This window comes from Lactuca serriola, chromosome 1 (assembly GCF_051521515.1).
Source record: "Lactuca serriola cultivar US96UC23 chromosome 1, Lser_US96UC23_V15, whole genome shotgun sequence".
Classification (NCBI taxonomy): domain Eukaryota; kingdom Viridiplantae; phylum Streptophyta; class Magnoliopsida; order Asterales; family Asteraceae; genus Lactuca; species Lactuca serriola.
Genome location: NC_136408.1, coordinates 105,555,399 through 105,570,612, shown reverse-complemented (window position 1 = coordinate 105,570,612; position 15,214 = coordinate 105,555,399). Strand labels below are relative to the sequence as shown.

General features: G+C 37.7%; 1 protein-coding gene across 1 annotated transcript; it reads left to right on the top strand.

Annotated features, from left to right (window-relative positions):
• The first annotated feature begins 9,778 nt into the window (after nucleotides 1-9,778).
• LOC145096938 (polyketide cyclase/dehydrase/lipid transporter) lies at nucleotides 9,779-13,983 on the top strand. The gene is made up of 10 exons (XM_079034331.1): nucleotides 9,779-10,319; nucleotides 10,550-10,670; nucleotides 10,757-10,842; nucleotides 10,970-11,372; nucleotides 11,618-11,718; nucleotides 11,899-11,965; nucleotides 12,185-12,412; nucleotides 12,644-13,060; nucleotides 13,216-13,288; nucleotides 13,601-13,983. Exons 1-10 carry the CDS (start codon nucleotides 9,850-9,852, stop codon nucleotides 13,804-13,806), a joined length of 2,172 nt encoding a protein of 723 aa, XP_078890457.1. The 5' UTR covers nucleotides 9,779-9,849; the 3' UTR covers nucleotides 13,807-13,983.
• Nucleotides 13,984-15,214: the final 1,231 nt, after the last annotated feature.

Sequence of the window (15,214 nt, the reverse complement as noted above, 5' to 3'; positions counted from 1 at the left end):
GAGTTCCACATAACATCTGAGGGTGATACATTTATTAGTGATAGTACACTAGTAAATTTGGATGAACCTAACAGCTACAAGGAAGCCATGGTAGGCCCGGAGTCTGCTAAATGGAAAGAGGCGATGGATAGCGAGATTCAGTCCATGTATGAAAATCAAGTTTGGAACTTGGTTGACAATGTACCAGGTCGTAAGACGGTCGGGTGCAAGTGGATCTTCAAGAAGAAGACCGACATGGATGGGAAGGTGCACACATATAAAGCACGATTGGTTGCGAAGGGCTTTACTCAAACTCCTGGAGTTCACTAGGATGAGACCTTCTCACCAGTTGCGAAAATAAAGTCTATTAGGGTGATGTTAGCCATAGTTGCGTTTCATGACTATGAAATTTGGCAAATGGATGTCAAAACTACTTTCCTTAATGGGAAGTTGGCTGAGGATGTTTACATGAATCAACCAGAGGGTTTTTTCAATGCAAAGCATCCCAATAGAGTGTTCAAGCTTGAGAAATCCATTTATGGATTGAAACAAGCATCTTGCAGATAGAATCTTTGTTTCGATGAGAAAGTCAAAGAGTTTGGCTTTACAAGGAGCAAGGATGAGTCCTGCATATATGTCAAAGCTAGTGGGAGTATATTTAGCTTTCTCGTGTTGTATGTGGATGACATACTACTCATAGGAGACCATATCCCAACCTTGCAAGAGGTTAAGTCCTAACTTGGGAAGTGCTTCGCTATAAAGGACCTCGGAGAAGCTGCCTATATCCTAAGGATAAGGATTGTGAGAAACATGAGTAAGAGACTAATTGAACTTATTCAGAATACTTACTTAGATAAAGTGTTGAAATGTTTCAACATGGAGAATTCCAAGAAGGGGGAGTTATCAATCCAAAGCAATACCAAACTGAGTAAGACTTAGAGTCCGAGTACAGAGGCTGAGATAGCAGAGATGATTCGAGTCCCTTACGCTTCCACAGTCGGATCCATCTTGTATGCTATGACTTGTATTCTCCCTGATGTGGCCTTCGCTTTGAGCATGGTCAGCAGATATCAAGGGACCCTGGTAGATCCCATTTGACCATAGTCAAGAAAATTCTTAAATACCTACGAAGGACCAAGGAATGGTTTCTTGTCCTTAGAGGGAGTGACAACTTGAGAGTACTAGGTTACAGTGACGCTAGGTTTCAGACATACCGAGATAATTATCGATCTCATTCGGGTTGGGTATTTACCCTCAATGGAGGAGAAATGACTTGGAAAAGTTCCAAGCAGGAAACGGTGGCTGATTTTAACGTGCGAATTAGAGTACATAGAACCGAGCGAAGCGTCAAAGGAGGTGGTATGGCTAAAGAACTTCATCGGAGACCTTGAAGTTGTACCTGCCATAAAGGAGCCTACGGAGATTTTATACGATAACGAAGGTGTGGTTGCCTTAACCAAGGAACCAAGGGATCATGGTAGATCTAGGCATATCGAAAGGAAATATCATTTTATCAAACATCGTGTGGAAGAAGGACTCCTCATTGTGAAGAAGGTATCGTCAAAGGATAACCCAACAGACCCCCTTACGAAGGGACTGAGTAGGGTTATGCACTCGTAGCACGCTAGGAGTATTGGGCTGAAGGATGATATTAGTTTTTGTGATTAGATAGGTTATAGAAACTTGTAATAGATAAATTGTAATCGACATATTAGATAGGTTATAGAAACTTGTAATAGATAAATTGTAACCGACATTTGATGATTAAATAAAGGAGTTTTATTTATGAGTAAAGTTACTATCTTGTGTTGATTATTTACTATTGTTTCATTTTGTATGTTTTGACTTCCTAAATAATAAGATTATTCGAACCATCCACAGTCGATCATACATTGGAAGTAGGTATGAAAGAAGATTGTCATGAATTGGATTGTAGATTGTCTAAGGTGTTAGACATAGCAAAAGTTTGCTGCAATGTTCATGAGTGCTTATGAAATAAGATTTGAGTATTGGATTAAACCCGCACTTACCTGAATCACTTCATGGAATTAATCACGAGTGATTGTAAAACGATAATATCATATAGTCTTTAAACATAGATATATGAGTTGTTGTTTGCAGGTTGGTTGTGCATTGATAATGCGTAAACGCATCAGTAACTTAATGTTATAAAGCGTGTTATTGTGTACGATTTGATGAGCAAATAGTACAAGCATATAAGTCAAAGTTTATTTGTTCCTCTTACCTCACAAGGGTAAGAGAGATATCTTGGGCCCCTCGATGATTTGGTTTGACTTATGTGTCAGACCCGGTCAGGACTAAGTTGATGTGTTCAATTAAGTTCTATGTTGAACAAATCAGAGATCGAGAAACAAATTGTTGGACAATAAGTATGACTATGTTCCATGTGATTGTATGCATGATATATTGAGAATGGAGGACTATACGATCCCTTATCTAAAGGTTATGTTGTTTAACTGGGTCAAAGTTGACAGAGGCTTTTAAAAGCTATGATTACTGATCGGATTCTGAAGTCATATTTGAAAATATATTTATTAGACTTATCCAAGTGGGAGACTGTTGGATTAGGTGTCTAAGCCCATAACTATATTTGGTATGTATTTGACCCGATAGTAGCATGGTCCATTTGGGTTACCTTCACCGGAGCAACTTGAATGGATGATTAGTGGAGAGACAAGATAATATGTTTTATTAATATATTAATAATATATTAAAGGAGAAATCATATCACTTAATTAATATGTTGGTCAAGAATTAATTTTGTGATCAAAAGATATTAATTATACTTAGGTGACTGGAATTGCAATTATAAGATAATTGAATTATGGGTTGTGCATCCTTAGAAAGGAGGTGGGCAACATTAAGAGGGAAGCCCATCTAAATTTCTTCAAAAGGGCCTCATTCTGGAAGGTTCTAATGGACAACTTAAAGGCTAAGTTATCCAATTAAGGTTTTGACTAAAACCCTAATAGCACACCTATATAAAAGACCCTACGACTTGAGATTTCGGCTACCCTTTCTTCCTAGAGATTCATAGAGCCAAAATTAAGCCTCCATCTCCTCTCTTCAAGATCATCTTCTTACTTTGGTGTTTGTAAGCCATCAGAGGTATTACACTTGTGATATTAAGCTTTACAAGTTGAATATTCTTGATACTTTGAAAAGGTAATCATCTAAACTTGGTTTTAGTTGTAGGTTTCGAATCTGATATGCTAGATCTAGGGTTTGCAAGCTTTGGATGATTTGGATGTATAATAGAGAAACCTAGATCCAAAGCTTTAGGGTTTTGCATGTGCACATAGGATTGTTCTTTGGTGTAAAACCCATCAGTTGTTTCGACGAAAATCACGGTATGACTTGTTGAGGGTTACAGGGCAATTTTGAAGTGTTCCCAATTAGTTTGTCGTTTAGTGGATCACGAAACGACTGGTCAAAGGGTCATGGCATGAAGGTTGTTGACTTTGACCTTGTCTGTTGACTTTTTTTAACCGATTTGACTTTTAGGTCAAACTTGTAGGTTTTGAGCTATAAACATATGTTTGGTTTAGGCAGTTCATGTTGCTGATCTTTTAGGACTATGAGTAGTCAGATTCAGCTATGGGATTCATGTGAGTTTTCTCACTATACTATGTAGGATACTAGGATTTGGGCCTAATTTTCTTGATTTGGGCCTTAGGTGGTTTTTGGTATTTGGGCATTTTCGGATTATTAGGTTTGGGCCTAAGTCTTGGTCCAAACTAGGTAAGGGGTAAATTGGTCGTTTACCCTAGTAATGGATTTATGGATATGCATTGGGACCCAAGTGTTGATTGGTGTTGTTTTGATATTGACAATTCAGGGACCGGTCAGCCAGCAGCTAGATATTTATTTGCGAGATTCATCAGTGTGAGGTGAGTTTCCTCACTATGTTTAGCGGGTCGAAGGCACCAATGTCGGCCCATGGTTTTTTATGCTTAGTATGCTTATTGTCTGCGTTACTATTCATGTGTTATGTGTTTATGTTTACCGAGCGATGATCGATGTCGGGCGGGGCCCGATGCCAGGCGAGGGCTGATTAGTATATTGCATGCTAGTTATATGTATGTGTTTTTATGATTACCGGGTACTACTCGATGTCGGGGCGGGACCCGATGACAGGTATGTATGCTATTTATGTCTGTGATTATGGCATGTGTTGTGTGTTGTATGTTTATGTGTTTATATGTTTACATGTTATGTGTGTATATGTATACCAGGCGGGGCTCGATGCCAAGCAGGACATGATGACTTACAGATCTGTATATCGAGCGGGGCCTATTATGTGTTTCTTTGTATATGTATGGTATGTGGTATGTTGGGGAACTCACTAAGCTTTATGCTTACGATTTTCAGTTTATGTTTCAGGTACTGCGGTTTTCAAATGGAAGAGCTCGTGATGATTGTAGGGCACACAACACATGTTTCCGCATTCCGTGAATTAATCTGATTTAATGATGTTTTGATAAGTCTTGATTGGTTTTCTGGAAGTGATATGTATTAACGATTTATTAGTTTAAGAACGAAAATTTTATGTCATTATTTTTGGGACGTTTCACTTAATTATTATTCCATCAAAATTTCGGTGATCCAACCACTCCTAACAAGTAATTTCTTATAGAGAAATTTCATTTAGAATCATATCCAACAAATTTTTACTGCATTTCCACCTCAACATCCTGATTTATGTTACTTTTATATTTCTATCATTGTCTCTCTTGGTCGACCACCATTCTGATCTTATATCATGACAAGTGTAACAACTACCCATATATAGTTTATCTTTTAGTTTCAATTGGAACATTTTTTGATGATTTTAGTGTCACCGAGACATTTTGTGTAATTGGAACTTACATGTGAGCTAAGTAGCTTCATAATTTGTACTATAGTATATGTTTGGGTATGTGCAGAGTGGCTTCAAATTAGAAGCTGTTTCAGCAACAATTTAGGGGGTTTGGGGTAGTGCCCCTAGGTCTGGGGTTTCCAAAGGGGCAACACTCCTTTGGCAGGGTCTAGGGGCAGTGCCCCTAGTGGGGTCCAAAGGGGTAGATCCGTGAGGGGGATTACGATAAAATTGACTAAGATCATCAATTTTGGAAACCCTTTATTTCCTTATTAATTCCGGATTCCCTTGACTTGTTTCCAAAGGAACCCATGATGCCCAACCCTAAAAAAAACCCTACATCTCTTTCTATATATAAACGACTCTCCTCTTGAAGAGAAACAATTACCTTTTTAGCTCTCTTTTTCTTCAAACAAACTCAGAATCTTCTACAAATTTGGCTTACGTTTTCTGTGTCTAGATTCGGAAGTGTCCCCTTGGGATTATCCTAGGCCGAGTTTCTTGTAACCTAGACATATGATAGAATTATTAGTTCAGAAAGTGTTTACTCGATCCAAGGGGTATCCAAATCTCCACCATAAACCCTACCTAATTTCCAACACCTTTCATTACACAATGCTCATGAGGTATTCCTCCACTTTAACCAATCATCCTTAATATGATGGGTGACATCTAACTCCATACCCCTCCTTTTTGTATCATGGATCATAGATACTTGAAGCTCTCATTAAAGATAATAGCTTGACCCTAAACACACATCTACTCCTTCAGCATTAGACTCCCCACTAAAATTACCCCAAAGATACTCCCTTTTAACTGTATTGATCTCCCACCCTTTATGTGCTAATATCATACTTTGTATGTCTATACAAGCATTCAACATAACTCGACAAGCAACATTATGTTATCGTTAAAAAAACATACACTAATGCACCTCCCATTGGATATTATGATACATGTCGTCTAAATCAAGGATATTATATAAGGGTCGAGAGTTAAACCTAATGTAGCCCGATTTCAACATAAAAATACGAGAATGAAAAAGGTTACAAATAATTGAAGGGGCATGATTTATAATTTTTAGTATACAACATGGACCATTTATGTAATTTGTTTAAATATTAAGTGAAGGATCCCATCCTAATCAATTAATCTTCCAAACAGAATCCTTGTAGATATCGTGATTGTGTTGCCACACCATTATAAACTAGATAAATAGAATGTGTGACTCTAACATAGTGGCAATATTGCCACGATGTGATCAAAATACTGACAAACTTAGGCGCGCATTCGAAATGGCTCACTACTCCTATTTAATGCTTCCCACTTAATGCGACAACATTAAATACTTCCACCACCAACAGCAACCTGCGAAACCTTATTTCAAGTGTAGGTGGATAAGAGGATGATAATACGTTATTAGAAGTTAACAAAAAAAATATCGATATCCAGCTGTAACATCCCAAAATTCAAGATCAAAAATTTCATTTTTTTAATTAAGTTATTATAAAACCATTTAGTATAGAAACATTCATAATAACATCCCATTTCAAAACCAAAGTGTAAATAATCAAAACATATTAACATAAAGCAATATCAGAGTGTAATCCCAAAGATCTCATGTGCGGAAAACATAGTATGATGTGTTGCGATCGATCCAACTCTTTTCCTTTGAAAATGAAGTACCTGAAACCAAAACTGAAAACCGTAAGCATGAAGCTTAGTGAGTTCCCCCATCATACCACATACCACATAATGTATATCCCTCGGTATCCTTCAATCGATAGCTGGTTGGCATACTGGGAGCTAGGCTCCCCTTCGGTATCTTCCAATCGGTAACCAGGAGCTAACCTCCCCTTCGGTATCTTTCAACCGGTAACCGGGAACTAACCTCCTCTTCGGTATCTTTCAACCGATAGTCGGGAACTAACCTCCCCTTTGATATCTTTCAACGGGTAATCGGGAACTAACTTCCCTTTTGGTATATTTCAACCGATAATTGGGAACTAACCTCCCCTTCGGTATCTTTCAACAGGTAACCGGGAGCTAACCTCCCCTTCGGTATCTTTCAACTGGTAACTGGGAGCTAACCTCCCCTTCGGTATCTTTTAATCGGTAACCGGGGACTATTTCACCCCTACTACTATCACACAATAACATATCATAAACATACTGATCACATACTAACATATCATAAACAAACTGATCACATAATAACATATCATAAACATACTAATAGGCATGCATGGGTCCTGTATACCCCTTCGGTATCTTTCAATTGGTAACTACCTTCGGTATCTTTCAACCGGTAACTGGGGACTATTTCACCCCTACCACCGTCACATAATAACATATCATGATCATACTGCTAGGCATGCATGGGTACTGTCTACCACTTCGGTATCTTTTAACCGGTAGTAGGGGACTATATCACCCCTACTACTACTAACACACAACATCCTAGCACATAAAGCATATCAGACAGTGGCATACCAAACAATTATATAACAAACAAATCCTACTAGTGGGCCAACATTGTGGCCTTAGACCCACTTCTACTGGAAGGTAACTCACCTCACACTGCTGAAGACCCGCAAACCCAACCCCAGCTGCTGGATGACAGATTCCCGAACTGTCAACATCAAAATAACACCCAATTAATAATTAGGTTCCAACATATAGCCATAAGTCCATGCTTGGGGTAAAAGACTGCTTTACCCCAATCTTAGCTTGATCCAAGCCCAAGGCCCAATTCAAAGGCCCAAAAGTCAACTATGAGTCAAAGCCCAATATATGGCCCAAATTTCCAAATTGGGCCCAAACCTCTTCATGGTCTTACCCTAAGGCCCAACCATTTATTCCGGTCCAACATTTGACATTCTAATGGCCCAACATCATATAATCATTAAGGCCCAAACTATGGCCCAATTTGGAAAATTGGGCCCAAACCCTAATATGGGCCTTACCCTAAAGCCCATTCATATATTCTTAGTCCATAAAGTTGTCCTTGAATGGCCCATTATTAGCCCAATCACCAAATCCCAATGGAAAGGTCCAACTCAAGACACAAGTGAAATTAAGGTTTCACATAAAATGACAATTAAGGTTAAGTGTTTCTCACTTAACCCATTAAGGACTTAATCCATTAACTCCATCACTCTACTTGATAAGTCATATGGTGTAATTGGGTGTAATTCACAATTCCATTCCAATGGCCCAAATACGGGTCCCGATAAGTCTAAGGCCCATATATATCCAAAATTAGGGTTTCCAACCCAATAGGCCCAATATATAAATCCTTAGATCAATTAGGGTTTATTAGGCCCATTAGGGTATTGGTCCATTTGTCCAAGTATCCCAAATGAATCAAACACAAAAAGCACACCGCCACCCAACACGGCGGCTGGTGGCGGCAGCCACCACCTCATGGTGGTGGTTTTGAGATTTCTTTTCATTATTTCGACACTATTACATTTTACAACCCAAATCCCAGAAAAACACACAATCACTAACATAAACACACACACACACAACCACCCTTGTGGTGGCCGGCGATGGCACGTGGTGGCGATGGCTTTTCTATGAACTCCGATTAAACAAAACACCCAAACACACATACTACTAATGGAAATACAACCACACACACCTAAACACGTAGCAAAACACCCACATAGCTACCTTCCACGGTGGCTGGTGGCAGCGGAGGATGGCAGCAGACGACGGCTCGTGGCTGGAACATAGCACATGAGAACGGGCAACAACATCATTGGCGGCATAGCCGCATGGCGGCGACGGAAATGATCGTCGAACAGCCGCTGGAGTGCATAATGGGTGACAACATCCCGAAGGGAAACGAGAAGGCAGCAGCGACGGCTACATTTGCGCCTACAGCCGGCGGCAGCAACAGGAACAACGATATTCCCCTGTGACGATGCCTCAACGATGGTTTTCAGCTTTGACGACGATGGAGACAACTGGTAGGTCATCAGTGACGGCGTAGCGACGGGTAAGCAGCAGCCACAGTGAATAAAGCACCCTCCATCGACAGTGAGACAGAAACGACGACCTCACGGTGGTTTTATGGCTCCTACGCGGTGGCTGGTGGTCTGAGAACAAGTGAACTCACTGATGGTGGCCGAAGGTTGAAGATGGAGAGGGTGGCGGCTGATAATCGCCGCTAGGGTTAGGGTTTTGGGGGTTATATACTCGATGCCATCCAAACTCATCCCCATAATGACAACTATGGTCCCTACTTCCAGAAATAATTTCGAAATAGCTCCCATAATTAGCCATTACACCCCTACTCACCTAATTCCTTTAATTTTAAGTTCAACAGTTACCTAACAACCCCTCCTCAACAAATCCTTTTCAAATTAGATCTAGAATTTACTCTGTATCCCTCAGCATTCCAAATTCTTTCCAATTTAAGTCCAACGATGAAACTTCAGTTATGTTAACATTTTTAGTCCCTCCTCCTCTCATTCTTTTCAACTTAAGTTCCAATAATTACCACGGAGCCCCTGTCTTCATAAATATTTACAACCTAAATCCGGATTACACACTTTTAACCCCTAATCTCTAAAATTGTGACAATTAGCTTCTCGAGACCAACACCTCGCTGTATAATTATTGATTTTAGGGCTACTATACATTCATTAATTAATTAATTTATTTATTTAATAAACGGGGTGTTACACCAGCTATAGCGAATATAAAAACTTTGATGATTATTTTCAAAAAAAACTAACCAGTCTAAAACTAAACTCTTACTTGGATAATATTTGATTAAATGCAATTTGAAACAAAATCATTAGAATCTTTACAATACTGAAAGACCTTAAACTGACGATGAGTAAAAGTACAAGGGCCTAAAAGTAAATTGTTATCCACAAAAGGAAATAGCCTCCGGAAGCTTTCGCCCGCTCATTTTCTCTTCATCATCTGTCACACATACACAAGTTCACAGTGAAACACACACACACTCACTCGCAATGATCGTCTCCAAGCAGGCTCTGTACGCTACCCAGCACCATCTTTCAACCCATATCCGCGGCGGCGGTGGTTCAAGTTCCATCAAGCTACGGCAACTTTCATCCGGCAAAACCCGCCGGAAAGTCTGTCGGGGCAGCCATATTGGTTACTCAAAAGCATCAACAACGACTGCACATTCCTTCAAATTCTTAAATGATAATCTAAATTCCTTAGGTGGTCGTAATTCTACTAGATCAGTCTGCAAGAATGCTATGAATGGGACTATTAATGGTGGGATAAATGCTGAGGAAGTGGTGTTATATGAAGAAGGAGGAAGAGTAAGAAAAGTTAAATGTGAAGTAGAGGTAATATCGTGGAGGGAACGTCGTGTTAAATCAGAGGTTCAGGTAGATGCTGATGTTGATTCGGTGTGGAATGCTCTTACGGATTATGAAAGGCTAGCCGATTTCATCCCCAATCTAATTTTTAGGTATTTATTGTTTTCTTCCTTTCCATTTCCGATTACTTCTAACATAAAAGTTTCTGGCATCGAGAACTGAAATATCTGTATAAGTTTCATCCTTCAAATTCATCAGCTCGATGACAATGATTCCTGTAAACTTCTATTGAAATTCTTGGTGTTGGTTTTGCAATTATATGAAGATGATTGTAGTATCATGTTGCTACTGTTTAATAAGTACATGATTTTGTTTCTGGTAGCGCAAGGATTCCATGTATGCATCCAGGAAGGATATGGTTGGAGCAGAGAGGGTTGCAGAGGGCACTGTATTGGCATATTGAAGCTCGTGTTGTTTTAGATCTCCAAGAATTTCCAAACTCAGTAAGTATCTATTTATCTTCTTATTATTTAATGATATTTATAGTTTTAGATTCAGTTCTTAATTCTAAAAATTTGTCATAGTTCAGGCAAATGGTCATGAACTCCACTTCTCTATGGTTGATGGAGATTTCAAGAAATTCGAAGGAAAATGGTGCATAAAACCTGGGAAAAGGTAGAAACATGTCTGCAATAATATGAAGTTTTCTTTTTCTTTTACTTTTACTTTTACTTCTACTTCTACTTCTACAACATTATTTACTTAAAAAAGATATAATCAAGAGCAATTCTATCTTCTACAGGTCTTCAAATGCAATCCTATCTTATGAAGTTAATGTAATTCCAAACTTCAATCTTCCAGCAATATTCATGGAGAGAATTATTCGATCTGATCTCCCTGTGAATCTTCAAGCTTTAGCACGAAGATCAGAGAGAAATTTTGAAGGAAACGAGAATATAACTACAAAATTTCATTCGGGTTCTGGTTCTAGTTCTAGTTCTACCACCATAGATATTGATGGCACAATTGACAAGAATACCCCTACTGTAGATGTGAAGGAAAATGAACCAAGTTCTAGTTTTAGTCCCTTGTCAAAACCTAGTGCTGAAGTAAACAATAATTGGGGAGTGTTTGGTAAAACTTGTGATATTAATAGCCCTTGCAAAGTTGATGAAATTCATCTTCGAAGATTCGATGGCCTTTTGGTAATTTACTATTTTACTTTCTGTAAACTATTCTTAATTTCTTAGGTCCCATTTGACATGACATGACAATAATAATGTCCATGCTTCAATGGGACAAAAATTGCCATTTTTTGTCCCACCCCAGAAGGTGGGACATTGACTTGCTCTTGATCTCTTGTTTGTGTAAAAGACGATAATGCCCTCCTTTTCCTCAACATAAAAAATAACCCTATAAAGCTTGTTTAACATCAACTTTGTATTTGAAGGAAGATGGAGGTGTTCATCGGTGTGTTGTTGCAAGCATAACTGTGAAAGCTCCTGTTCGTGAAGTGTGGAATGTTTTGACTTCTTATGAGACTCTTCCCGAGTAAGTAACATAATCTATTGTATGTGTAAAAGACGTAAATACCCTTCTTATCCTCATCAGACTGGAAGATGTATGGTAGACTAGCTTTTATAGAAATACGTGCAATTAAACTTGTTATATGGTTGTCATTTCTCAAAATGGTATGTTTATTTTCATGATAATGTGAAAATTGATTCGCAGGATAGTTCCAAATTTAGCTATTAGCAAGATTTTAGCACGAGAGAACAACAAAGTTCGGATTCTTCAGGTAATTTTTAATTTTCCATTCATCTGACATGGCAAAACATGTTGTACTGTGTTTGGCATGCATTGGACTGAGAGTCTGAGACTAGAGACTAGAGACTAATGTTAGAGACTAATGTTAATGGGACAAAAAAAAAACAAGTTGGGATAGGGACTCGCTTTCAATCTTACTATTTGTGTAAAAGACGTAAATGCCCTTCTTGTCTGCTATTTCTTTATCTAGGAAGGATGCAAGGGGTTGCTTTACATGGTGCTTCACGCACGTGTTGTCCTAGATTTATGTGAACATTTGGAGCAAGAGATAACATTTGAGCAAGTTGAAGGCGATTTTGATTCTTTCAAAGGAAGGTGGTTATTAGAACAACTTGGGAATCACCACACACTATTGAAATACAGTGTGGAGTCAAAGATGCATCAAGGATCCCTGCTTTCAGAGGCCATTATGGAAGAGGTATGCTAGTTTGTACTGTGTTTGGCATGCATTGGGCTGATACTGGCACCGAGTATCTCATTTGTGTAGTAAAAGACAAAAATGCCCTCATCATCCTCATCGTCATCAAAAATAGTCCTATAAATCTTGTCCTCTTCATTGAATCTTTGATTGTAGTTCCTTAAATTTAGCACAGGCATTTTTTATTTTTCAATATCATTTATAAATTCTAATTTCATGTGACAAAATTAGGTCATATATGAAGATCTTCCATCAAACTTATGTGCAATACGCGATTACATTGAGAAAAAGCAAGCAGAAAACTCGATTAGATCCATTGTGATGCATACTAATGATATTGTTTCAAATGAACATCCATCAAAACGAAATGATAAAAATCCATCTAGACAAAGAAACCGAGTTGTTGGGTTGCATAAAGATATAGAAGTATTAAAATCCGAGCTTCTGAAATTTATTTCAGAACATGGACAAGAAGGGTTTATGCCAATGAGAAGTCAACTTAGGAAACATGGAAGGTTTGATATGGAAAAAGCTATTTCTCGGAGGGGTGGATTTAGAAAATTTGCTTCGTTGATGAATCTTTCACTTGCTTACAAGGATCCTAAACCAAAAGGGTATTGGGATCAACTTGAGAATTTAAAAGAAGAGGTCAGTTTGTGTACAATATACTCCAAATACACTGCTATAATGCACTAAAAAGATAGGAGTTCAATATACTTCAAATACACTGCTATAATGCACTAGAATCATTGAAAATCATTTTCTTGTATTTAAAATCATTGAAATCGTTTTGCCTCTTACAGATTAGTCGTTTCCAAAAGAGTTGGGGGATGGATCCAACATTTATGCCTAGTAGAAAATCATTTGAGCGTGGAGGTAAATGAACTAAAATTTCCATCTATTTTGCTAAGGGCATTTATGTCTTTTTGCACAGACACGAAACCGATGTCAATGGGACAAAAGTTGCAAACTTTTGTCCTAACCAAATAGGTGGAAGAATGACGCACTTTCGAATTTCGATCTCTTATCTGTGCAAAAGATGTAAATACCCTTGTCATACACTCATCACCAAAACTTGTTCCATACTAATGTGACTTGTGAGTGGGGACCATTGAAAAAGGTGGGATGTAGATTGGCTTGTTTGTGTAAAAGACGTAAATGCCCTCTTGATTGTGTGTTATTCATTAGGTCGATATGACATAGCACGTGCATTGGAGAAATGGGGTGGCCTACATGAAGTATCGCGTCTTCTCTCACTTAAAGTGAGGCATCCTAACAGAATGAGAAGCATTGTGAATGATGGTGACAAGTCATCATCTAAACATGATGTTTCACAAGACACACAAAAATGGCTTGAGAAACTTAAAGATTTGGATATAAATTGGGTAGAATAATATTAAATGTTTGATAAATCGGTAAATAGTGTCGTCTCGACTTGTATATATATGTTTTTTTTATGTAATCTGTACAAAATAACTTAATTGGGTAAGCCAAAAAAACATGGCTTAATGCACCAACCGTTTACCTATCTTCCCTACTTAATCCACACAACCCCTCCGGGTCTTAATTGATGGATATCACTAAATTTAATGAATATTAGAAATTGTTTGTTGTAATTGATAAATATCATTAAGTTTAATGAATATTACAGAATTTGGTTGTTGTAATATAAAGGTAAAATGATCATTTAGTCTAAATATATAAAAAAAAAGTGTATCAAACTTCACCTTTAAACAACTCATCATCTTTAGTGGTATGCAAATTACAAGATTTGTTTTGTATCAAATTAATATAAAAGTTTCATTCGTTTAAGGTTAATATTCAAGTAGACCATCACTATTTTTAAAAGATTTCAAATAGGCCATAAACATAGGACCAGTCCTAGCCGATTTGAGGGCCTAGGCAAAAAGAAAAAAATAATAACTCTTAACAAAAAAAAAAAAAAAAAAGCAAAGAAGGGCAACACCTTTGGTAAATTTTATTAAGGAAAAAAGAATTACAAATAGCAAACTAACTGGTCCTAGCCGATTTGAGGGCCTATGCAAAATAAGACAATAAGACTCCTAACAATAATAAAAAAAAATAGTAAAGAAAGGCAACACCTTTGGTAAATTTTATCAATGAATAAAGAATTACAAATAGCAAACTAACAACTCCCCTGTCTATGGAAAAGGAAAAAGGCCCTCACACATGCGTGAGAAGCCAAACAACCTAACAAAAAAAAAATTATATTTACAAGCTCTTTAGATACAAAGTCATTAATAACAATATCAATATCAACATTGTACAATATATCTTTTCCGATGTATACCATTCAGTCTTGAGACATTGATGATTTTCAAATAACTTTTTTAATAATTTTAACTTTGAAAAAACTTCTCCGTTGATCTTTTTGTAATAGCATTAGTTTTTTTCGGTATTTAGTTTTTTTCTTCTTATAAAGTAATGCTTTGTTGTATTGAGAATTAATTGAATGAGTACAAGATACGATTGGCATATATAGCCAAGATTACAAACTGACTTAGAGATTATCTAGGAATATACAGCTAATTCTATTGACTAGGTTAATACAGAATATGGCTTGGTAAATATACATATAAAGCACACGTGATAATATATCACTTAATACGCCCCCGCAAGATGGAGGATCCATCGGATACGCCAATCTTGGATCGTAGTCTTTGAAATGGACCCCGTGTGAGAGGTTTGGTTAAAGTGTCTGCAAGTTGATCGACAGAGTTGACATGACGAACATGAAGTGAGCCATCTTGTACCTGTTCACGGACGAAGTGGTAGTCTAAG